Below are 25,498 nucleotides of genomic sequence, written 5' to 3'. Positions count from 1 at the left end.
GATGCTAATAGCCTGGTGTCTGGTGCATAAACCAATAAAGAAAGTAAGTTGTAGTTTGTAAAGAATAGCTTTTTCCTAGAAACATGCTGCCTATTACCTTCCACTGACTGTCACTTAAAGAGCAGAAACCCTTAATCTAATGAAGAAGTAGGCCAGGTCATTTTATATGTGATTGTATATGGAGGGTTCACAACCCATGAAGACAGAGAGAGAGAGAGAGAGAGAGAGCGAGAGAGTGAGAATGCTGCTGATAAGGACAGAACACAGGTTTAAGGCCATGTCTTATAAACGCAAAACTCAATGCAGCCACAACAACCACCCAAAGAGGAAATGAAGCGTAGCTCTATAAAACCAAAACAACGAAGAAGGAGATTATGATGCCTTTGAGAGAGAACAATAGCGATGCTGTTATTACAATCCTCCGTTCATTTACAATATGCTGTTGAAATCCCCAAGAAACCTCACATCTTCCTCCCTGGGAGATAAGAGTAATATTCAACCCTTCTACATGTGAATGGTGCAACACCACAAGCATTCCAGCAAATGAAAATGCAGGAACATGAATCTTTGAGAATAGACTTCTGCAATGCATGCTCAATTAAATAAAGAGTTATTAAAATACAGATCAGTGGGATGTGGTTCACTTACTCAGCATGGGACCCCTAACCAGACAGAGGCCACTGAGACGGCAGAGACCCCTGATATCTGCTGTGGAACTCCCACAGTCTCAGCTATCACCACAGGTAAACAAACAAAGCAGAACAGATGAAGGACAGAAGATAAGAGTGGGGTATGTAGCGTGGGCTCAAATCTACACAAACACACTCAGTATTGCACAGGCATAAGGAAACCCAGAGACTCTCTTTGTGTAAAATCAAGATGGGTGTGATGTACAGTTACCAACGGTTGTTTATGGGGGCAGTCGTGGCCTAATGGTTAGAGAGATGGACTTATAACCCAAAGGTTGAGGGTTTGGCTGGGATTGTAGGTAGGATGAGTGAATAACCAGTGCTCACTTCCACTCTAAAGCCCCTTTCACACTGCATGTCCGACCTGGCATATTGCCGGAACATTGCCGGGTCACTCTAGTGAAGAAGAGATCAGATAGCTCCTAACTTTCCGCGCTAACGCCGAGATCGTTCGCTTGTTTCAGTGAAAGTATTATGTGCCTAACGTTTTCGACTCATACATTACACGTCATGCCCTGATGTTACGTGTCGTTACAGGACCTTTACAGGTTGTGTGTGAAAGCACGCACATATCCCGGGTAATCACAGGCAGTGTGAAAGTGCAAAATCTAGCGACCCGGGAACAATTGCCGAAACACTTTACCCACACTGTTAATTATTTGACTGTAAATTTACAATAAATTGCAGGTTAATAATTGCATGACTTTCACAGTAAGTTACTGTAACATTTTTACAGTAAATTATTGTGAAATGACAGCTGTATACTGTGACTTCACAGTAATTCTGACATCGCATTACTGTGATTTAGCGGTAAGCTGCTGTAGAATTAATGTATTTAACTGTGAAATTACAGTTGGTGTCTATGTATTACTGTAATTTAACAGTAAGCAGCTGTAGAATTCATGTATTTAACTGTGAAATTAGTGTCTATTACTGTAATTTAGCAGTAAGCAGCTGTAGAATTACTGTACATAACTGTGAATGTCTATCTATTACTGTGATTTAGCATAAATGATGGACCAAACAAAACTGATAAAAACAGTGACATAACTTTTATTTTTTAGAAGTAAAATACAATTTAATTACATGAATAAAACACTGGGCAACAGGGATTGACACTGGGTAACAGGAATGTGTGTCAAAAGAGAAAGGAGACAGAGAAGAGAGAGTGAGGGAGAGAGATGTAAGAAAAGACAAAAAGGTGGGAATAGAGAGGGTGGCAGGTGTCTCTCTCCTTCCCTCGCAGCTGGCACCTGCATAGTGTGGGTTATATCCACTATATACAAAAGATAAGAAAGACAAAAAGTTTAAGTTACTCTGTGGTGGACTGACTCCCTGTAAGTATGGTGCTCGCATTGTAACACTAATCCTAAAATGTCTACAATTTAAGTAATTTCAACTATTAAAAAAATGTGAATAGTACTCTCAATTAATATTAAATCAACAAACCAGGACTCTAATCACTCCTGTTACTTTTACCCAGTCATATTATTTTTCACGTGAGTAACAGGACTGAAAGTAACATGATTGAGGTTAAAAGGTTAGTTCACCCAAAAATGAAAATTCTGTCAGTAATTACAGAGCACAAATTAAGATATTTTTGATGAAATCTGAGAGCTGGATCACTCCTCCATCGGCTTCTAAGGGTTTGAAACTTGCTGGCCCAGAGAAATGTATTAAAGACATCTTTAATATAGTCCAAGTGTTTCCAGTAGCTCAATCTTAAGTTTATAAAGCGACGAGAATACTTTGTGCGTAAAAAAAACCAAAAAAAAACTTTATTCCACAATTCATTTCCTTCTATGTGGGCCTTGAGTTTTTTCATGTAGTAAAACAGCGTAGCGCTTCTGTGTTATACGTCACACGTAGGCTCACTATTGGCCGACGCTGGTCATGTGTGTGATGCATGTGACGTATAACACAGAAGCGGTACGCTGTTATACTACATGAATTCACCCGAGGCCCAGAGAGAAGGAAATGAATAGTGGAATAAAGTCATTATTTTTGGGGGGGTTTTGCGCACAAAAAGTATTCTCGTTGCTTGGTAAACGTAAGATTGAGCCACTGTAGTCACTAAATTTATGATGTTTTTAATACATTTTCTGGGCCAGCAAGTTTCAATCCCTTAGAAGCCTATGGAGGAGTGAGACAGCTCTCAGATTTAATCAAAAATATTTTAATTTGTGTTCCGAAGATGAGAGAAGGTCTTACGGGGTTGGAACAACATGAGGGTGAGTAATTACTGACAGAATTTTCATTTTTGGGTGAACTAACCCTTTAAGCAAAAATTGCATGCTAAATTGCATAGTAATTCAACACAGTAGCAAGTAATGTAAATTTACACTTAAAACTATTGTAAAGTACTGTATATTTGACGTTTTTTAGACGTCAAGGCATGTTAAAATCAAATAAACGTAAAAACAATTAATTTTACACATTTATTTTGCAGTCTGTCTAAACTCTACATTGAATCAGGAGACACTATAGAACACATTAAAGGGATAGTTCACCCCAAAAATCTTTGGAACACAAATTAAGATATTTTAAGAAATCCGAGAGCTTTCTGTATCCTCCATGGACAGCAATTATTTTACTTTCAAGGCCCGGAAAGATTGTTAAAATAGTCCATATGTATACAGTGGTTAAACCTTAATGTTATGAAGCGACGAGAATACTTTTACTGCGCAGAAACAAAACAAAACAAAATAGAATACCGACTTTATTCAACATTTTTCCTTTCTGTGCCAGTATCCGATGCTGTTCACGTGATGTGTTCTCGATCATGCATGTGATTGCATTGCGCACAAAAAGTATTCTCGTCGCATCATAACATTGAGGTTGAACCACTGTAGTCACATGGACTATTTTAACTATGGTTTTACTACCTTTCTCGGACTTGAAAATGGTTATAACATAGTAGTCTATAGGTGGGATCAGAAAGCTCTCAGATTGCTTAAAATTTTCTTAATTTGTGTAGAACAAAATTCTTGTGTTTGGAACATCGTGAGGGGATGTAATTAATGACAGATTTTTCAATTTTGGGTGAACTAACCCTTTAATAGCTTCAGTAAACTTCTTACTGCATAACTACATCTAGCTTAAAGGAACACGCCGACTTTTTGGGACTTTAGCTTATTCACCGTATCCCCCAGAGTTAGATAAGTCCATACATACCCTTCTCATCTCCTTGAGTGCCTCTGTTTGACGCACCCACCGCTAGCCTAGCTTAGCACAAAGACTGGAGGTAAACAGCTCCAGCTAGCATACTGCTCTCAATAAGTGACAAAATAACGCCAACATTTTCCTATTTACATGTTGTGATTTGTATAGTCACAGTGTGTACAAATAACAAGGTCATATGAGACACAACCATCTTCTAACTGTATACATACTGGGAACTATATTCTCAGAAGGCGAAGCACTGCTACTTCTTTGGAGTGATTTACTCCAATTCTGAGCAAACTCTCTGCTCCTCACCACAGGGCTTCTCAGGTGCTGTGAGAAAATCACTCCCCAAGTAGCAGTGCTTCGCCTTCTGAGAATATAGTTCCCAGTATGTATACGGTTAGAAGATGGTTAGAGTCACTGTGACTATACAAATCACAACATGTAAATAGGAAAATGTTGGCGTTATTTTGTCACTTATTGGGAGCAGTATGCTAGCTGGAGCCGTTTGCCTCCAGTCTTTGTGCTAAGCTAGGCTAGCGGTGGTTGCCTCAGACAGACTTACGGCAAGCACGGAGATGAGAAGGGTATGTATAGACTTATCTAACTCTGGGGGATACGGGGAATAAGATAAAGTCACAAAAAGTCAGCATGTTCCTTTAACACAGATACTGTGTTTCATTAGTCCGTTCTTAAATTGGAACACAGCTTACATTAGATTGACATCCATTCGAAGTCAATGAGCTTCCTGATAAGAGTGCAGACTTGCTGGTTCATGTGACCTCTCTGCCTCTTAGATTTTGTGCCCGTCTCTGGGTTGATGCCCAAGAAGCACCTACAAACAAAAAGACAGAAGAAACCTGTTAGTTTAATTTGTGTGATGAAAAAGGTGTCAGTTCCCAGTCACCACCTTCAGTGGGTCACTGCTTTTGCAGTACAGAGTCAAACTAAAGTTAGCTCAGTTTAAACAAAGGTGTAATTCAGGTGTAAGTACTGTAATTCAGAAAAAAAAATGCATGGAACTGAACTGAAAAACATTTCCATCACAAACACAGTCAAGAATAGACCTTCACCAAAGTAGAGGTGTGTGATTTACCTAGGCAAAGCATTCGCACACAACAATTTACATAATTTACTTGTTCCGTTTGCAGAGGATGGAGTAAGAGCCTGTTGCCTGTCCATCTCCCTATGGCTGTTTCTACTTGTACTCTTCCTCCTAGAATTATTTCCCGTTCACAGATGATGTGATAAACATTTCATTTCTTATATCTTTTTCACAAAGCACCCAGTTTTCTAGTTGTTTCTGACTTTTTTAAGCTTTGTCTCTGGTCTAATCTGGTCTGGTCTCCAGCACAGACACACAAATTAAGGCCCCGTCCACACTACTGCGTTTTCGTTTAGAAACGGAGAATTAAAACGAATATCTCCGTCCACACCAGCGTTTTAGCTGCGTATAATGCTGTGTTCACACCAAACGCGAATAGAGCGTCTGGCGCGAATGATTTCAATGTTAAGTCAATGCATAGGCGCGTTTACGCGCGTCTGGAGGTCTCGCGGCGCGAATGGGGCGTTAAGCGCGGCGCGGAAGACGCGAATTCGCCTCATTCGCGCGTCTACTTCGCGCGAATTACGCGAATTGACGCGCGAATAGAGCGCTTCGCGCGAAACGCGCGTTAAGCGCGAATGGTGCTTTTTGTGCATTTAGCGTTTGACGCGAATTCGCGTCTGCCACCCGAGTTGAAAAATTTGAACTTTGGCGTCAATTCGCGCCGCGTTAACCAATCAGGAGCCTGCTAGGAGTCACTCATTCAACAGTATGTTCCTGCAGCCTCCGGTTGTGCAGGAATACCCTTCTCCACTCATTCAACAAGGAGGAACGACAGATGTTGTCAGTGAGCAGTCAACCGGAGCTATATGACAAAAGTTCATATTTCTATAGAGACATGAATAAAAATGACATATATATATATATATATATATATATATATATATATATATATATAACATATTAATAGATAAATTGAATATAGGCCAAAGATAAGAAACGTTTCATTTTACCCCAAACGAATTATATTTTATCTTGAACCACTAAAGACACATCAGAGCCAGCGGCAAATGTCAGAAGATCTAGCCGAGGTAAGGCTACTCTCGGCGGATACATGATGACGGAGCTCCCGCTGATCGCATGGAGCTCATCTCCGAGATCGGCGAAACACATTTTTTAAATAGACGCTGCCATTATAAATAAACCGCATATTTGAGTTTAAAACAACTACATTCTCGCCTGAAATACTTTTAAAACTACATTTCATGACACAATAACAGTAATATTTTGAAAATTATCCGAATAAAAATGGCGGTTGAAAATGCTGCGTGAACTCAGCTGGATGAAGCTCCCCATTCAGTGTTGACGAGAAAGACAACGGTTGCTCCGTTTCACACACACAGCAGGGAAGAAAAGTTTGAGATGAATTTAATCCACCTTTGCCCAAATCCACAAACACCATAATTTATCTAGTTGATAATAACTGTCATAATACCCACATTAAGGCCACATCTTACCTTATAACTTTATTTATCGTTGGTCAATGTAGAAAATGCTGTGGTAAAAGAGAGAACGCTGTTAGAGTAACTAAGATAAGCTTTAAGTAAAGCTAAAGTTAAATGTTCGACGGTGTATCTAATCAGACATCTCACAGTTAACTTAATACGGTATAATTAACACTACAACCAACTACAGTAACGTTAACTAAGATAAGCTTTAAGTAAAGCTAAAGTTAAATGTTCGACGGTGTATCTAATCAGACATCTCACAGTTAACTTAATACGGTATAATTAACACTACAACCAACGTCTTTTCATTCAAATTTGCGCGCTTAAACGTCGATGCGAGTCTGCTCCAGCTAAGTTACAAAAACATGACAACAGAACCTACAACTAATGCTAATTTGGTTCATACTTTTAAATTACATGCACTATCATATAAAAAACATCAAATTGATAAAGTTTGACATTTAAACACTTACCGCTGTCTGAATCCACCGAATGAGACCACGTAGATCAGAGAGCTCTGATGACGCTCTGATGACGCTGCCGCAGTTGCCACTCAAAAAAGACGGCATTCACAGTAGTTTCTTGTAAAAGCCCCGCGCCTGCATTATTTTCACAGTAAAAGTCTAAATACGGTATTATATTGTGAATTATCACAGTTAAAGCCTGTGAAGTGGTAATAATGTAATTAACTGTGAAATATTACAGTTATATCTTGTGAAATCCTGGAAAAATTTTACAGTGCATGTATTTGCCGGAATGGCAGTGTGAAAGGGGCTTAAGTATCACGACTAAGGTGAGACCCTTGAGTAGGGTTTGGGAACTGAGAACTGATTATTATTCAGAACAGGTTCTGTTGTTTAAAAGAACCGGAACCGTGAGCAATGTTTAAGTTTTGGTTCTGAAAATGGTTCTGGTGCGATAAGTGACCAAGCACTGTGAGCCGCCTTCCGTCGGTGTTCTGCATTTTAAATGTTTAAAAATAGGGAAACCACCCATTGCATCACACCATGTCCTGACTGCATTATTATTTGTAAAACAGGGGCTTTATGGAGTGTGTGTATACATGGTTATAAGTATAACAGTAATTTAGGGACATGAACAAGTGTCTTAGTCCTCAAGGGACTATTTGGCCAACCAGCTTATCCCTGATTAAAAAAGCAAAATGTGTAAAAAACATCAACTTTGAAGCATATGGTGATTGATGGCATAGCATTACTCAAAATTACTTACTGCCTTCCAGCAACACTACATACAATGAAGGTAAAATATTAAAAAACATAATAATAGTTCATTTAAATGGAACCGGAATCGGAACAAGGACATTTGTATACTGTAATATATGGTGAATTTTGACATCGCCAAACTTTAAATAAAGTTGACAGTAAGTGATAAACAGTATTGAGCATTGAGTAGTTGATTATTGTGCATTTTTCCTTACCACTATTTTCTAAATAGTTGTTTAATGATTTTAATGGAAGCGGAATCGGAATTGGAACCGGAACCAGAACCGGAACCGTTAAGTGGAACCGGACCCGGAATATTTCTTACGATTCCCTTCCCTATCCTTGAGCATAGCATCGAACCCCCAAATGCTCCCCGGGCACTATACAGCAAAAATGTCTGCCCACAGCTCTGGTTGTGTGTTCACGGTGTGTGTGTGTGTGCATTTGGATGGGTTAAATGCAGAGCGCAAATTCCTAGTATGGGCTACACATCATGTCACTTTACTTATAACCAACTTCTTGTTTGGCTATAAACTGAAAATATACACAAAGGAGGCCTTGAATACTTTTCATTTCTGTTAGGTTTGCTCTTAAACATTTACAGCATTAAATAAAAGAACATTTACAACATCACCAAAGTTCCAGTAATAATGCAATTAAACTGATATGTCACTACAATTTAGTAAACATGTCCATATTTATTGCGTCAGTTTATATTAAAAGATGCTTTAAACCCCTGAAAATTTTCCTTTGGATTTTACTGGGCCAATCCAGCTCTAAAAATGGTGCTGAGCTGGTCTTTTTAGACAGGATGCAAAATCAGACATTCTTCACGGAAAGCACCCAACGCAGTTTCCAAATATTTGTGCATACCACTTTTCGGGACGCCTTTTCTGCATGAGAACTCATATATTGGTTCCTTTCAGACCAGACTGGTTCTGATTGGAGGGTGTTTGATGGGTCACTGCTGTCTAAATGGTCTGACTATGTCTGGATTGGTCTGTTGACAGAGCTAATAAGTGACCAGTGACATCACTTTAAGACCTGTTTTACTGGGGCTTTTAATAGACCTCCGTTTATTGGTTTTAACAGATTTCAGTTCCTTCGCATGTACACATTCAGGGTCAAATCTGAGGAAGACATCTGTCTTGAGATTCTATCATGATTGCACATTGAATGACTAATTTTAAGACTGTTCACTTGGCGGCAATCTTGATAATACTTCCAGACCATTGCTAGTCATGCACTGCTCCTATGTATTTAAATCAGAAAAAGACAGAAATCTCAGTTTGTCAGAAGGTACAGTTGAGGTCAAAATTGCACATGTACTTTGCAGTATCTGCAAAATATTAATATTTTTACCAAAATAAAAGGAATCATACAAAATTCATGTTATTGTTTATTCAGTATTGACCTGAGCAAGATATTTCACATAAAAGACGTTTGCATATAGTTCACAATAGTTGAATTCATAAAAATGACCCCATTCAACAATTTTACATACACTTGATTCTTAATACGGTGTTGGTAAACTGGATGAATCACAGCCGTTTTTTTTTTTTTTTTTTTTTTAATAGTAAATTTTAACCTTAGACCATTACACTTACAGTAAATTTAGCTAGTAATCGGACAATAGTATCATACAACGTATGTCTTTAGCTCAAATCACACACACACACACACACACACACACACACCATGATTTAGTTAATACAAATGTATATAACATGACAGTCATGACCAAATGTCAAAAGATCCCCAAACACAAAGAAAGTGAAAAGAAGAGAGAGAGTTGGAAAAGTGAAAAAAAAAAAAAAATAATAAAAAAATAAATAAAAGCAAATAGCCTCTGGTGTGAGTTTCACAGTGTCACTGGGTTTATGAAAACATTCCTCTCACTCCCCTTGAATTGAAAGAGTAAATGAGAGCAAGAAAGAGAGAGAGAGAGAGAGAGAGAGAGAGAGAGAGCATTAAATTAGAGTAAAACACTCACAGTACTCCCTCACATCCCATAGTCATGTTTGCTTAAACATAAAACACTGCAATGCTCCCTAACTTACTGCTAATTTAAATCATTTTCAATTATTATTATTATAAAAAGGCAGTCAAGCTTTACTGCTTTAAAACCAGTTATAACAAGACTTACAGTTAGAGGACTACAGGTTAGAAATGTGTATTTGAAGACTGATAAATTGGAAAAAATGTCACAATGGTTTATCTATGAAAATGAGGTGAGGAAGAAGAAGAATCAATAATATTTGATCTTTCAGGCATGATATATAAAAAAAAAGTTTGAGATCCTAGTAAGGGTATATTGCAGAGTACGCCATTTTGTATAGTGGCAGCTGCGAGGCTCTCAGGACCGTTGACAGAAAACAGGAAGGAATGTTTCAAACCATGTGGAAGATAAGAGAACTGTGAACATCAGCATTGGTGAGGAGGTATAAAGACAGACAAACACATAAAACACGCAAACACACACATGCACATCGCATTCCAGGACCACCCGTCTCCCCAAACACACACTAAAACTCCCTTGAGATTGTGGTCTAATTAAACTTTATCTCTCTCTCTCTCTGGAGCTTAATGAGATGGGTGTTTAGAATGTGTTTGAAGATGCTACATGGCTCAAGGCTGAAGACTTGGTACATTCTGAAAACAGCATGACACAAACACAAACACATATAAACATAATCAAATATGAATAATTGCTACAGAATCTGGCAAACCATATATGTACACCCAAGTCTCTATGGTATCCGTGTCCCTATGTGGCCTGGGTTCTCCTTCAGTGGAACTCTACACACATAACTTCCAGTGGGTGACAATGAACTTAGATTTTATTTGCAAATAAACAGATCTGTTCAAAAGTCTTGGTATGAAAAGCAAAAACCGTTGCCCCATCATCAGCTGAATATGACATCATCGTCATCTGTCTTCTTGAGTCTATAATACAGTGCCTATAGCTTTGACTTTCTTTGTTTGGTTGTTTGAACTGTGATGTGAGATGGAGTCTTGACATTCTGTTCTTTCTTGATAATATACGCCATCACTAACATTAATGGGACTGCAATTTCAAGAACACTTCAGAAGACTGCAATATTTTCATCATTAGTGTTTCTTTCAGGTCTAGCATAGGAGTCTAACTTTTTAAATTTAAAGTAGTTATCAATAGAGAAGAGCCTTGAACCACATTCAATTATGAATGAATGAATGAAAATTCATAAAACAACGTAAAAAGGCTGGGCAAAAAAAAAAAAAAAAAAGATTACAACAACAAAACATGGCACAACATGAAAATCTAATAAAAAAAAAATATACAAACATAAACAAGAATAAATTAATAAAAATATAAACGCATAAAAAAGTGGAATTACAATAAAACATTTAAAATTAAAGTAATAATAAAATAAAATAAAATAAATTAACAGGGTAGACATGATTCCATTGGAATTCTTTTTGACTGTGGGTGTGTAAATTCTGGTTTTAGTAATTGTATAATGATGTGTGAAACATCCTGAGCATTAATAGGAAAAAAAAAAAAAACGGTTTTGGCACTAACTCTTTTTAGATGAAAAGTCTCTACAGATGTGGTTGTTATCGTCTTCACACTGTTCTTTCTTTATGATATAAGCCATCATTAACACTAATGGGACTGAAATTTAAAAAAATGCTTCAGAAGATTTTTCTTTATCACAATTTTTTCCCCATTAAAGTTTATTTTATTAGCATAGTAGGTATAGCATGGGTTCCTTTACCTTTAAGCATTACCCATATTAAACTAAATAAATATTGAACAATATAAAAAAGGGGTGGAAACAGAAAACAAAAACAAAAACATAATAATAATAGTAATAATAATAATAATAATAATAATAATAATAATAATAACAACAATAACAAAAACATGTAAAAGTAAATTACAAATTATAAATGACTGCAAAATAAAATAAAATAAAATGAAATAAAATAAAATGGAAGCATGGCTCCACTGATTTTTTTTGATAGTGGGTGTGTGAATTCTGGTTTTGGTAATTTTATAATGATGTGTGATACATACCCTGTGGCCATAATCGGAGCAATACACTTAAAAACAAGTTCAACTGAAGTAGATTAAGGCACAAACTCTTTTCAGATGAAGGAGACTCTGCAGATGTGGTTGTTATTGTCTGAGAACAGACAAGCCACAGCGCTTTAAATGGTACACTCATCTGGTTCTATTATGCAGCTTTACCCAGCATTAACCTGAGGGTTTCCAGCCTAGTCCACTTGGAAGCCAAACAATCCCACGGTGGTCATTTCCTGAACCAGCACGACTCAGACTCATGGACTGGCTTGTGGCAGACTGGAACAGCAGGTTAGCTGCTGTAAATTATTGAATACTCAGGGTCGACATGTGTGCTGCAAGCCAGATGGAGAGCAGGTGGAAAGGAAAGAGGATGACCTTGAGAAAAAGGCCTTCAAACTACAGCCTCAGCCAGCTGTGGGAATCAACAACATGCCATGGAAATTGTCAGAGAGCAAGTGTCTGAGTGTGTGAATGAATGTGAAGGAAGAGAGGCAGAAAAGTTAGAGATCAAGCCATAATGGCTAATTTGACACTTCCGTGTGGCTTTGATGTACTTAACACTTAACAACTTGAAAATACAATATCACACCCCTAGTTTTCACTCTCCACTGAATAGCAAGCATGAACACACACATCCTGGGCCTCAGTGGGCTTGTACCCAGCTGAGGAGGCTTTGGTCTGAGGGCTAAAGCGTGACAAGGACCCTTTAAATCAGACTAGCAAACAAGACTCCCCACTGGTGATCTTTCCACTCAGAAAAACAAAAGACTGACAGCCACTAGCAGAAGCAGCAACGTCACACGGCATGACAGCGGGTGCACAAATGAAGCTGTTGGACCTGAAGGAGACCACTTGAGACAACATTAAAAAGAGATGGAAACAGCTATGCAGATTTCAGAATGCAATCTAATCTCATTAAATCTGAAAATAAGATCTACATTTATGAATAAAGAGTCTCTTTCAGAATTATGCTTGCTTTTATTTATCTGTCCCCATGGCTTTGTTCGGTCTTGTAATGGAAAGCATGTGTCCTGACTCCCATTCAGAAGATTTCTATAATGATTAATGTCAGACAAAGCCATTTATGTAATTCCATTAGCTGGTAAGCGCTAAACCCTCGATTGCACGGTTTGTCCTCTGGTTGCCTGGAAGGCAGACATCACATATACTGAACTCTGACCTGAAGGCAATCTGAACATTCATCTATCGTAAGCCTGCTGGGTTATGACGCTAAATGCTACAGCTAATCCAATTAAAATCTATTAGTGGAGAAAGTATGTTGCGAAAATCATACTAATGTCACGTAGAGCCCTGAGAAGATTAAGGAAACATTTCCACGCTAGTCCAACCCTCAATCCCCAGTCAACACATTAATAAGAAATCAGTGTCTGGTAGCAACACCAGCACACCATTATCCATCCCATGCTGGCGAGAAGCACTAAAACACAACATATGATGAGACAAGTAAATAGTATAAATGTATTATTAATATTATTATTATTTAATTTAATTTATTAATAATAATTCTGCCTCAGCTGTTTAGATTTTTTTTTATAAATCATTATATTTTTTCTGAATATTTGAAATTAACCTATATGTTTATGCTTTCATTTTTTTATTAAATATTTTATAACATTGTTGTCATTTTGATTAGTTTTTGTTTATTTTAAATATTTTAGCAATATTTATATATTATTTTATTTTGTTTGAATTCATTTCTTTATTTCGTTATTTTGCTATTTTATTTCTAATTAGTATTTTTTTGTGCTTAAACTTAAATTAAACTAAAAAGAGAAATTTTTAAATGAAATACAATAATAATGTTTTTTTTTTTTTTTTTTTCAGTTAAATTTTAATTAACAAAAGTCTTTTAAAAGATTTAGTTTAAGTTAACAATAATAACCATGACTAAAACCTAAACCATTAGTTGAGCAAGTGTTGCAGTATGTTGTTGTCACTAGTGGTGCAGAAGTGACACACTGTACCTTTAAGAAACTTAGTCTACATGTGACCAATGTAAATCTCCTCGGACTTTATGACTATATGCTGTGCTTGTTTACACACACATAAACACACACACACACACACACACACAGGTCATTTATCCACACCCACACTCTGTTCCACAGTCACTTCCGATACATTTTTATTTAATTACACACATCCTGCTTACTGAAGCCACAACATTCTTGATGTTGATCAGAAAAAAAGAAGAAGATGGGGATGAATTTTGATGTGAAGAGGAAGAAAAGGAGGGATGAGGAGGAAAAAAGAAGAAATGTTTGAGAAGCTTTTTATGGGCCACTGTAACCCACCTCTCCACCTCTCTTTTATCTCCGGGTGCTGAGGTCAGAGGAAGATACCTTCACACTCTGTGGAAAAAGAGCACGAGAAGGCTAACATAAATCACCCCAGTCCTGTCCAATGCTCCTGGGGGAAGAAGGGGAGAAGGCAGGCCTCTGACCTGGAATCCACACCCTCAGGTCTTCCAAAGCTGGAGAAGGAGGACTTCAAGAGAGGCCGTTATGGCTAATGTGGAGATATTTGCTGAGAGAGGAAGGTCAGCGAGGGTGATTTATGATCAGACAGTGAGGTGATGGGGGGGAAAAAAAACATTTAGAAGTAAAGGAGTCTGAACAGTCTGACAAGGGGAGAAGACCTGCCAGCTCTGCTCATGAATATTAATTATCTGACGTGATATTCCCCCAAAATGATTTGCTGAATTACTTGACTACATGCATTCTTTTTATTCCATTTTTACATTTAGATAACATTTGAAGTGCTCATTTAAAGTTGATCGTTAAAAACATCATTTCTAATCTCTATCCAATTTCAAAATGAATACCCACTTTTCATACTGTACATTATAATGTTGTGATGCTCAAATGAATTTGAAGCATCTACAATGAGAAAGTTATTATTATTATTTTTTTTTTGAGACAGTATTTAGAAAAATAATACAATTTGAATACAATCTGAATAACATCCATTTATCAGCTACTACAATAAAATAAAATATAAAAACAGGCAATAATGAAAATAATAATACATATATTGTAACATTAATGTATTGTAACATTTTAAAATATTTGAATTTAGATTTGAATTTAGAACTATTGTTTTTCAATGTGTTTAAACAAAATATTATACAATTTTAATATTGGCTATTTTCTTATTGGTATTGGCCAGAATTGTAATAACGTGCATCCTACACTTACTTTCCTACACTTTGCTACCAACACTACTGGTTGGTAAATATGGTTGAAGTTATATTGATTGTTATGCTCCTGCTTAGAGATATCTAGAGCAAGGAGAAAAGAGAGAAAGATGAGTGACTGATAGACCTTTCAGAGATAGCTGATAGTTTGCTAAATGACCACTCGTTCGCTGATAATTATAGGCCTCCAATCAGCAACTTACTAAAAGCAGCTACTAACCACTGCTCAGCTAAAAAGATATCACCAAAACAGCTTGTTAAGGCAAACACATTTTTCTTGGATGCTGGCTAGCTCGTTTGAGTGTGTTTGTGTTTGCTCAGCACTAAAGAGATGACCTGTACCTTAGCTCTCTGAACGTTCTGTACACAGACACTCCAGCACATTGAACATGAACACATCCTCCAGGTCTTATCAGAAAACAGGGGAGCCAGCAATGCATATCGATGGCAAAATTAATTTTAGAGATCACCTAAAATTAATTTAGGTGTTTCTCCTAAAATCTGCTTCTCAAACTATTACTTGATCATGAAAATAATGAAAAAAAAAAATAAATAAATAAAAATAAATAAATTGACGACGACCAATCATTTGACATTATTATAAGCAAAAATATTGTGAATAATTAAAATAACTAAAATAATTGTTTTCACAAGAGTAACCATACACTGTTAAAAATCGCTGTAAAAAAACGGCCAAATTTCGACAGTAACATACTGTTTTTCAGTAAAACAGTGCATTCTGGGTAATATTCATCGTTTTCGAGAAGGTAGCCTGCTGCTATATATCGTAAATTAACAACGTTCAAAGTCGACACTCAGCGGCTGTGTTTCAAATCACACCCTACACCCTCATTCACTATTCCACATGAGTTTACTAATATAATCCACCTAACAGAGAGAATGAAAACTAATTAGTGAATTCAGACAATGATCAACAGCTGCTGTTAATGAGTAGAATCACTGAAGAAAAAAGAAACAAGACAAACACAAGAAATACAACTGACTTCAGCCACAGCTTTAGATGAAATCAACTGAAGATTTAAACAATCAACAAACAGCTTTATCAACTTCACTCATTACTAACCAGACTGACTTTATTTCTATCAGATCAGAGATCAAAGATCAAAAGATCTTATTGAGAATTACAGAGATTTAGATGATAATGTTAATGTTTCGTCTGACGTCACCATTGTGGAGATCAGTGTTTGCTTTAGTTGGGCTCCTGACCCTTGACTTTTGTACTTCAACTTTTGTTTCATTGTTATATTTGTATTTTTATGATACATCTATTACAGCAATATTAATCTTCATGGTCAAGTGACTATGACGGTTTCTGTCAGGCATGATCTACTAGACTGACTTGTTGCTATAATAGTCAATTCATAATTTGGTGTTGAAATATATGAGTGAATAACACTTTTCTTTTGTTTGTTTCTTCAATTTTATAAGATTGAACGGTAATGTGATTATCTGGATATGGATTTAATGAAATTTTGAGCTTTAAATATTTTGGGCAGCAGTCCTCACAACACTGAAAGAGAGACATCAACAATCAGCATATTAATCTCAACAATGGTGACAATCAAAAGGTTTATGATGCAATGCATGCTGGGTACCAGCACAGGATAAAACTCATCCATGACTCCCAGCATGCATTGGGGCATGAATAAATTATGCCCCTGAATTGTTCACTTATTTTCTTGAATTCTTATGTGCTTATAATTTTGCATTTGTTTTAAGTTTTAGTAGCATGTGTTGTGATGTTCAGAACTGATCTGTTCATTTATTTTGTGGATTGTCACCATTGTTGTGATTCATACGCTGATTCTTGATGTTTCTGTCTAAATTTCAGCAAAGGTTTTTTTTTTTATTATGATTGAAATTTTCTCAACAGTCTTTTATAACTTATGGCTCAGCAGTGTTCCTTCTTATTCTGTAGTATCAATATTCAATAAGAGAAGAGACACGGGATTAGATCAGAAATAATAGTGTTTGTTCTTGTCAATATATAAACAACAATATCAGATTTTTTTTTCTTCTGTGTACTTTTGTTTTGCTATAACAAGTTCCAAAGACGCATTGTTACAGCATGTTAAAAAAAACCTTAGTTGTTGAAAAGTCATGTTCAAGAGCCCAACTAAAGTAAACACTGATCTCCATCATGGTAGTGAAAAAAAACACCTAAACCTATTTAACTCTCCATAAGTTCTTCTGTAGACATCTGACAGAAATAAAGTCAGTCTGGTTAGTAATGTGAATCTGGTGAAGCTGTTTTAATAGTTGTTTAATCAGATCTTGAGAGATTTGATGTATTCTTTTATTCAGTTGATTTCATCTAAGCCTGTGGCTGAAGTCATTTGTAGATCTTGTGTTTCCCTTTCCTTCAGTGATTCTGCAGGTGTTTATACTAATGCTCAATCATCAATTAATCACCGAATTATCTCATTAACTTCACTGATTCAGTGTTACTCTAACACTCTGTAGTGTGCACACATTATAAGTGTTCATTTAAAACTGAGGATTTTCTTGTGGGGTTTAAAGGGTTAAAGATTTAAGATGAAGAAAAAACAGCATGAAACATAATTTAACAGTAATAAACTGTAATTAATTTACAGGAAACAAACTGTAGAAAAACAGTTATTTACTGGCGCCCCTGCTGCCAGTAAAAAACTGTTTTTCAACTGTTTCTTGCCGTAAATTAATGGTTGCCAGCAAAAAAAGTGTTTTTCTACAGTTTGTTGCCGTTAAGTCAAGGAAAAACAGTAATATACTGTAAAATGTAAACGTCAGATTTACCAAATGAAAAAAAAGTTAATTTAACTAAAATATTTGTGAACATCCATAGAAAAAAAACTAGGCAAAGTCATACACTGATAATGAGAGTAAATACTGAACTTGACTGTATTAATGTGTGTTTGCACAAGAGAAATCGTTTAGTTTAATGTAGTTTTGTTGTTCACCATTGTGCTGGAGAGTAGAGCCTTTGCTTCAGTCAATGATGAGCCACAATTTCTGATTTTCTGCTGCTTTATATAAAGACAGTAAATGTGGAGTCGCTGATACAGTGATGATCTCTGTGTTAAGTACTTCAGCACATACATGTGTGCTATAGCTGACAATGAGCTGCAGTGATTTGAGTAAAAGTCATGTATTTAGTTACTTTATTACTGCACATTAAGTGTTTGCATCGTTATATTAAGAAATATTCCTTCTCAATGGACTCAAATGGAATAAGTTCATAGTGCTAACATCGTAGGAATGCTAGTTTTAAAAACTCGAACTGTTTGAAGCAGTGGGAGTGGAGTTAATTTCCATGGTAGAATTTACGGTAAAATACTGTTAAAAAATAAGAGTGGTAAATTAATGGTTAAGAGCTGTAAATTAACAGTACTTTACTGGCGCCCCTGCTGCCAGAAAATTACTGTTATTTAACGGCAATTTTTTTTACAGTGTAACGTATGGCAGTTAAATGTGTTCATGTCAGTGGAGGTGCAGTGAATGATGAAAAAGTTTACATTACAAATATATAATTATACTGAAGATGGATACAGCAGGGGATAATAGTTTCCCAGCAAACATATATATGGAAAGAACACCTTATACCTAAAATAAATAAATGTTACTAAAAGATTGTTTCTGTAATGATGTTGAGAGGATCGGCCCATACTTTGAATAAAGCATTAGACCACACTGCTGCTGGTCAAAATTATTCTTAATATTTGTTTTTCTGCATCCACGTAAATAATAATAATAGCTACATCTCAAACCGTGGCTCATTTATCATATATCATCATATTGCACATTCTATATATACTCATGATTATGTCATGATGTTTCACGAGTCCAGTATTTGCGCTAAACCTGTGCAGATTTGGCCTGCATGAACTTACCCAAGATATTAATGAGTGAAAGTGAAAGTGTAAAAGTCGTGACATTTGCCAAGTATGGTAACCCATACTTGGAACTGGTGCTCTGCATTTAACACATCCAAGTGCACACACACAGCAGTGAGAAGTGAACACACCGTGAACACACACCCGGAAGAGGTGGACAGCTATAGATCCAGCGCCCGGGGAGGAACCAGGGGTTCAGTGCCTTGCTCAAGGGCACTTCAGCCATGGGTATTGAGAGAGGAAGAGAGTGCTGTTCATTCACTCCCCCTCCACCTACAACTCCTGCCAGCACAGAGACTCGAACCAGCGACCTTCGGATAACTAGTCTCTAACCATTAAACCACAGCTGCCCCTAGGATAGGTCTGTCAGAAGTAACCGACAGGTCAACAGTAAACGTCTAGATTGACTAGTGCTTTGACAGCTTACCCATTTTTTATGTTTTGACATAAAATACCCTGAATATATATACATATACATACAGTACATACACACACACATATATAAATATATATATATATATATATATATATACACTTCTGGTGATAGTTCACTGTTTGACATTAATGCACATTAATGCAGAAAGGAAGTATAGATGCATTCCTAGCAGACTAAGACTTGAGGTACTATAAACCAGACCTTATGTGCACAGGTATAAAAACACAAGAAATTGATCCACCTCTCTCCATTACTTTCTTGCACTCTCACACAATAAATCACTTATGACTGTGAATGATTTCCCGGCACTAATATTCAGACATCTTTAAAAGACCACAAGAATGACACAGCATTTCCTTCATCTTCATAATTGAGTATCAGGTCTCACATTCATAATGCATTCTCTGAGACTTTATGGATATAATAGAGATAACCTAACACAGAAGTGCATTGCATCCCAAAAAGGCCCAGCAACACCTTTAGCATCTCAAAGTCATGACATCATTGTCATCTCTGTGCATCTCAGTCATTTTTAATGCAAAGTTCAAAAGATTCATACATGCAATTATTTAAAAAAGTACCATATTACTATGACACAGCATCATAGTAAAACCATGTTTTTTTTTAGTACCATAGTATTCTCTGAAGAGCCTTTTTTCATTTAGAAATATCTTAGCATTTTCTTGAGATGCATAATTGCACAAGATATAAAGTCTTCTTTTATCAAAATCAAACAACTTCATGCTTAAAACAACAGGCTCAGAACAATAATCATACTTATCCTTTGAATTATGTTTCTTTTTCTGACCTCACTGTCAGAGTATTATTATTATTTGTTTTTCTTGTTTTAAGTATGAACTTAATTAATGTTTTATATTTTTTCAAAATCATAAAAGTCTTTATGAAAATAGAGTGAGTTTATACTTCCAAACCTTCCGTTGAGTTAAGTTAATTTTTTGGCTGATAGTTTTGAAGTAGAAACTCACTTAATTTTCATATATTTTTCAGATAACAAGACTTGATACCCCCAAGTCATTTTACATCTCAAGCAAATGTATCTTGTTTTCAGAATGTTTAGATAATTGTACTGGAAAAGAGATCAAAATACTGAGTAAGACTAGCATGTGTGTGAGCTTCTAGCATCAAGATGACATTAAGAGGCCATGCATGTTCTCAGAAACATGTTCTTTTATCATTGCCTCTTCGTTAGCACATCCACACCCTCTTCCACATCCACTCACACACTCACCTGTCAGCCTCTGATCTCGTGTGTTTCTATTAAACAGATCCAGAGCCCTGCAGGTGGAGTATCTGATGTGTTCACTCAAAGATCTCAGACGCATGGATCGTGACATTTTCTCCTGTTCTCGCTCGGTTTTAGATTCTCGTCTTCCTTCTGCCCTCTCCCGGGTCTGTCGTTCTCTGCTCAGTCCATTTTCCATGTCCGGTTCTGCGTGGAGTGCTGCAGTGTGCATTAGGGAGTTCCCACTGCAATGCTTTCACATTCAGTCCTGCGCTACTGTGTGTGTGTGTGTGTGTGTGTAAGACAGAGTGCTTTCTGACTCAGGCCTCAGTGCCTCCGCAATGTGAATATTTCAAAAAGCCACATTTGTGTAATTTAAGTGCACACGCTCGCTCTCTTTGTGTGTCCTTCAAGCTGCTACTTGTCTTCATGTTGTCAGTTTGCATTGGGAACATCTAAGTGGCTGTACTGATGGAGGCAAAACGTACGTCATCTGAATTCATCCTAGCGCATTCATTCATTCTGCTTGGGCAAGCATGTACTCTTACATGAGAGGAAATCACAAACAATCGTCCTACTCTAAGATTAAACACACAAAACCAAGAGAAGTAGGTGTAACAAAACAACAAGTACCAACTCACACTTATATTTGTTTCATTGCTTTGAAGTACTTTAAAGCTAGGAAACAATTTCCTGCACTAAAGCACAATAAATTCATATATTGTATTCAATGCATCACACATTTTCCCAAAATTAGTCCATAGACCACACAACCACACTCATGTTTTCCCAGGTTTCTAAATGAGGAGACATCATAGACTATTTTTTGTTCATCTAAAACAATATATAATTGCAAAGTAATTACAGTAAAATGCTAACTTTTGAAAACAGTTTGACACATTTTTAGTAAATACACACAATTCTTTAAGCTTTAGTGCACTACCAGGTTCTTAGTTATGTAACAAGTAATGCGTGTTTTGCATTGCTGAACTGTTAATAGATACACTTGATTACAGTTACAACTTAATATACATTCAACATGCCCTTTTTTTCCCCCAAAATTGCTCATTTATCAGTTAAATGGACTGTTTGAACCAGTTTTTTAAATAATGCTGCTTAATTTTAGCACTAGCAAAATTATTGCATGGAGGTTAAGTCTATTTGATAAATAGTTCTAAAATAGGAAAGATGTCAAATTTTCTAAAAGAGGTGTGGGCCTGTGTTCTCTCAGTGTGTATTGGGGTGTGAAACGACTGGGTTTATGAGCATTCAAAGAGAGCTGATAATTGAAGATAATAGTAGCAACTGTGTGTTTAGAATCCTTTGCCAAGGGGATGTAAATTTGGGATTAGTGCTTTTGCATTCCCAGTAATGCACCACTGAAGCGAGCAATGGGGGGTAATTGGCCAGCTAAGAGATGCGCTACAATGGACGCTTTAAGAATAGCACAGAAAACACACACTCACACACAAACACAGCTGTTAATTTACTTTATGACTGCCGAGGTAACGCTAGAGGAGATAAGCTTCATTTCTTCCTCTCTTTTCCGCTCACAGATTCAATCACTAAAGCCTGCACAAATCCACATGATGTAGAATAAAAAAAGGCACTTCTAAAAGTAGTTTAATTGCTGAAATGGAAGTTTAAAATGAGGAATTGGCCAATAAATAAAGACAAAATAGTAATAAAGCAACATTATTTAAAGTTATATAAGGATCCAAAAAAATAAATACAAATATTGGTCCCACTTTATATTAGGTGGCCTTAACTACTATGTACTTACATAAAAAATAAGTACAATGTACTTATTGTGTTCATATTGTATTGTAAAACACTTTTGCTGCTATTGAGGTGGGATAGGGGTAAGGTTAGGGAGAGGGTTGGAGGTATGGGTAAGTTAAAGGGTGGGTTAAGGTGTAAAGTATGGGTCAATAGTGTAATTATAAATGTAATTACAGAAATTAAATACACATGTAATTACATGTAGTTTTTTATAATATAAGTACAATGTAAAAACATGTATGTACACAATAAGTACATTTTACTAAATTATTAATTAAAATGTAAGTACATAGTAGTTAAGGCCACTTAATATAAAGTGGGTCCCAAATATTTATAGTTATAGTTCACACAGAAATGAACATTTGCTGACCTTCAGGCCATCCAAGATGCAGATGAGTTTGTTTCTTAGTTCTGCGGATATGATTATAGGTACCGAACTTACTGGAGATAAGAAAGGTTATTGTTGCACTTGATAGAGACAGAACTGAGATCAGTTTTAAAGTGTCACTTAATAATGGTTGATCTTAGTGAGAATGAAAGAGCACACTATTGATGCAGAATCATTTTAATCTTGATATTACTGTTCAAATTTAGCATTACATCACTTGCTCACCAATCGATCCTCTGCAGTGAATGAGAGCCGTCAGAATGAGATTCCAAACAATAATCCATGAATAATCATCATGAATCCAGTCCATGAAATAATGTCTTATGAATCAAAAAGTTGTTCAGCAAATTTCCATTTTGGGTTTATTAAATTACTCATTTTATTCATCATCCACTAACAGACATTTCAGAAGTTCTATTTGGAAACCAATTGCGAGATCTTAAAATTGTAAAAGTTATTTGTTTACTTTGTTTTTGTCAGCATAAAGGCCTGTTCACACCAAGCACGATAACTATAAAGATAACGATAAAGATATAGTTAGAAAAATCGTTCTCAATATTAAAGAATATCGGAGTCCACACCACAACAATAACGATAAAGGCACAGAGAAACGATATCGTTGGAATCACTTTCAGAACGATTTTTTTTTCTTCTGATGAACGATAAAAACATTGACAACCAATCAGAATCAATCCTGCTGTAATGAGCTCAATAATTTAAAGCAGCAGACGTGCGTCCGCTTAGAATATACAGACAATATCGTTCGCTGGTGTGGACAGTAATATCATTATCCTTATAGTTATCTTTATAGTTATCTTTATAGTTATCTTTATAGCTATCGTTCTTGGTGTGAACGGGCCTTAAGTCTTGAAGAGATCTGAATCTGAATTTGTTCATAATTTTTTCAAATAAGAGAACATGTACACACACGTGTTCGAACCTCACCCTTAGCATATCATTTTCAATATTAAAACACAATCTTCTTGGAAATACCACGATCCCCCCCCCCCCCCATGTGTAATGTTAGAAGTCTGGAAACACTTACAGCCCTACTTACAGTTTTGTACTCACTCACTTACACAAATAAGCACACACACGTTTGTGGGACACATCCAAACTCTTCCATTCATCTCTCCTGAACATTCCATTCCAGAAGTGATTGTATCAATAACATAAAAAGTTCATCACATTGTTAGTGAATGAGGAGACTTTGTTATCGTCTGAGAAAAACAAGTGTCTCGCTCTGGTTAGGATAATCAATGTGTCTCTCTTTCTTTCACTCCCTGTCTCACCTAAGACTCTGTTACAGAAAACATATAAGGGTGATGCTATTAAGATTGAGAGAGATGGATACATAATAAGACAAAGAAAGCTGGTAGATCTCCATGATATTGTGTAGCAGCCAAGATAGTCAGACTGATCCCGATACTCTTAACCTGGGTTCACACAGTGACCTACAAACACGAAACAATGGGGAATGAGTTCTACGTCTACGGAATCAATAGAATATAAAAACCCCCACCCAAACACACCGACGGGCAAACAGCTGACACTTCTGTGAAAAAAAACTGTGGTCACATCATAAGACCTCTGTTAGGCCTAGTGCTGTCGAATCATGGGACAGGTCACAGTTTGCTCAAGAGCCCACATATGGGGCTGAAAGTTCTCTTTACAGAAATCCTGTTCTTAAAAAAAAAAAAAAAAAAAAAAAAAACATATGCTGTTCATCATTCCACCAACTGAATGTTTCCTGTGCTGCAGGCCTATATGTTATCACAGTCTGGGAACGGCCCTGGACATCTGCAATCTGGATGGGGATTACAAGTGACATAAAGCGTCAGACCAATATCAATTAATCAATGCTACCAAGAAATATCCACAGGAAACTGAAATATTCATACTGTACGTTTCTTTAATTTGAGCACTTTTGCCATTGTCCCAGACCAGTGCATTCAGTTATAAAATAGGAAAAGACATAATAAATATAATTACGAACAAAACAAAAAAAAAATTGTATTTAGTCAGCATCCTTGTGATTATATGAACAATGTTTCGTTAACAAGATGTGTATATAAATATGCATTCCAAAATGAAATTTCTCTAAGTGGCACTGGTTTGGAAATCTTCCTGTAATGGTTTTTAACCCACCATTTGACATTTTTTTGTAAATATAAAAGTTAACTTCTCTAGATTTTATTCTAAAGGTCCACAGGCCAAAATCAATATAGCTGAAGAAACACCCCCAACAGAACGACAGTCTTCAAACAGATGCCTTTCAAAAAGAAAACAATTAAGTAATTTCAAGAGCCCATTCTCTAGATTTCAGCAGTTCAGTCTGGTTCTCCAAGAACAGAACAAAACAGTAAAATGGATAAGTCTGGGAGACAGTGGAGGTTAACAGGACGTGGACAGGGAAAATAAAAGTAGGGGATGTTAGCAGTAGAAAGAACAGATTTAGAGAGATGAAGTGGCCAAGAATGAACCCTTCTTCAAAACCTAAGTCTCTTTACCAATAAGTCAAAGCCAAATATACTGTGTGGGAAATAAAGGGCTAGGATTGAGGAACGCATTAAGTTCTCAGAATCAAATAAGCATGACAGACAAGCGTAAGGACATGTTAACCTGAAATACAGACTCACTTTAATGTTATGCTACTACACCCTGTGGACATGAAGCAGACAAACATGAGATCAGGACAGGATATGTGCAGAGAAGAGGGCTGATTTGTGTCAGCTGGTTCATTTCATGTGAAACCTAACCCATCTGGGCATGACCGTCTCAGAAAATTGGCATGGAAATGTAATCTGTGTGGACCGCTGGCTAGATAAGGACTCGGTATA

At 36.5% G+C, this 25,498-nt stretch overlaps 1 protein-coding gene and 1 long non-coding RNA gene across 4 annotated transcripts in view; both read right to left on the bottom strand.

The window, feature by feature from the left end:
* LOC127969488 (rho GTPase-activating protein 7) overlaps nt 1-25,498 on the bottom strand; it is a 96,187-nt gene that overhangs the window by 35,805 nt on the left and 34,884 nt on the right. The window contains exon 1 of one of the 2 annotated variants that reach the window (XM_052571602.1): nt 20,495-20,702. The exons of the other annotated variant lie outside the window; for it this stretch is intronic. Coding sequence (XP_052427562.1) covers nt 20,495-20,687 — 193 coding nt within the window. The 5' untranslated portion in view covers nt 20,688-20,702. Of the gene's footprint in view, nt 1-20,494; nt 20,703-25,498 lie in introns of those variants that run through there. 2 annotated transcript variants of the gene reach the window in all.
* On the bottom strand, nt 1,723-7,150 carry LOC127969729 (uncharacterized). 2 transcript variants are annotated; one of them, XR_008156344.1, is made up of 4 exons: nt 6,881-7,150; nt 6,417-6,454; nt 4,568-4,689; nt 1,723-1,965 (listed from the first exon to the last, which is right to left on the bottom strand). It is a non-coding gene; the product is annotated as an uncharacterized LOC127969729 (long non-coding RNA). The 2 variants fall into 2 exon arrangements; XR_008156338.1 differs by lacking the exon at nt 6,417-6,454.

Source organism: Carassius gibelio, chromosome A1 (genome assembly GCF_023724105.1).
Source record: "Carassius gibelio isolate Cgi1373 ecotype wild population from Czech Republic chromosome A1, carGib1.2-hapl.c, whole genome shotgun sequence".
Classification (NCBI taxonomy): Eukaryota; Metazoa; Chordata; class Actinopteri; order Cypriniformes; family Cyprinidae; genus Carassius; species Carassius gibelio.
The sequence above is the reverse complement of the archived record's forward strand: the minus strand, read 5'-3'. Positions and strand labels throughout refer to the sequence as shown.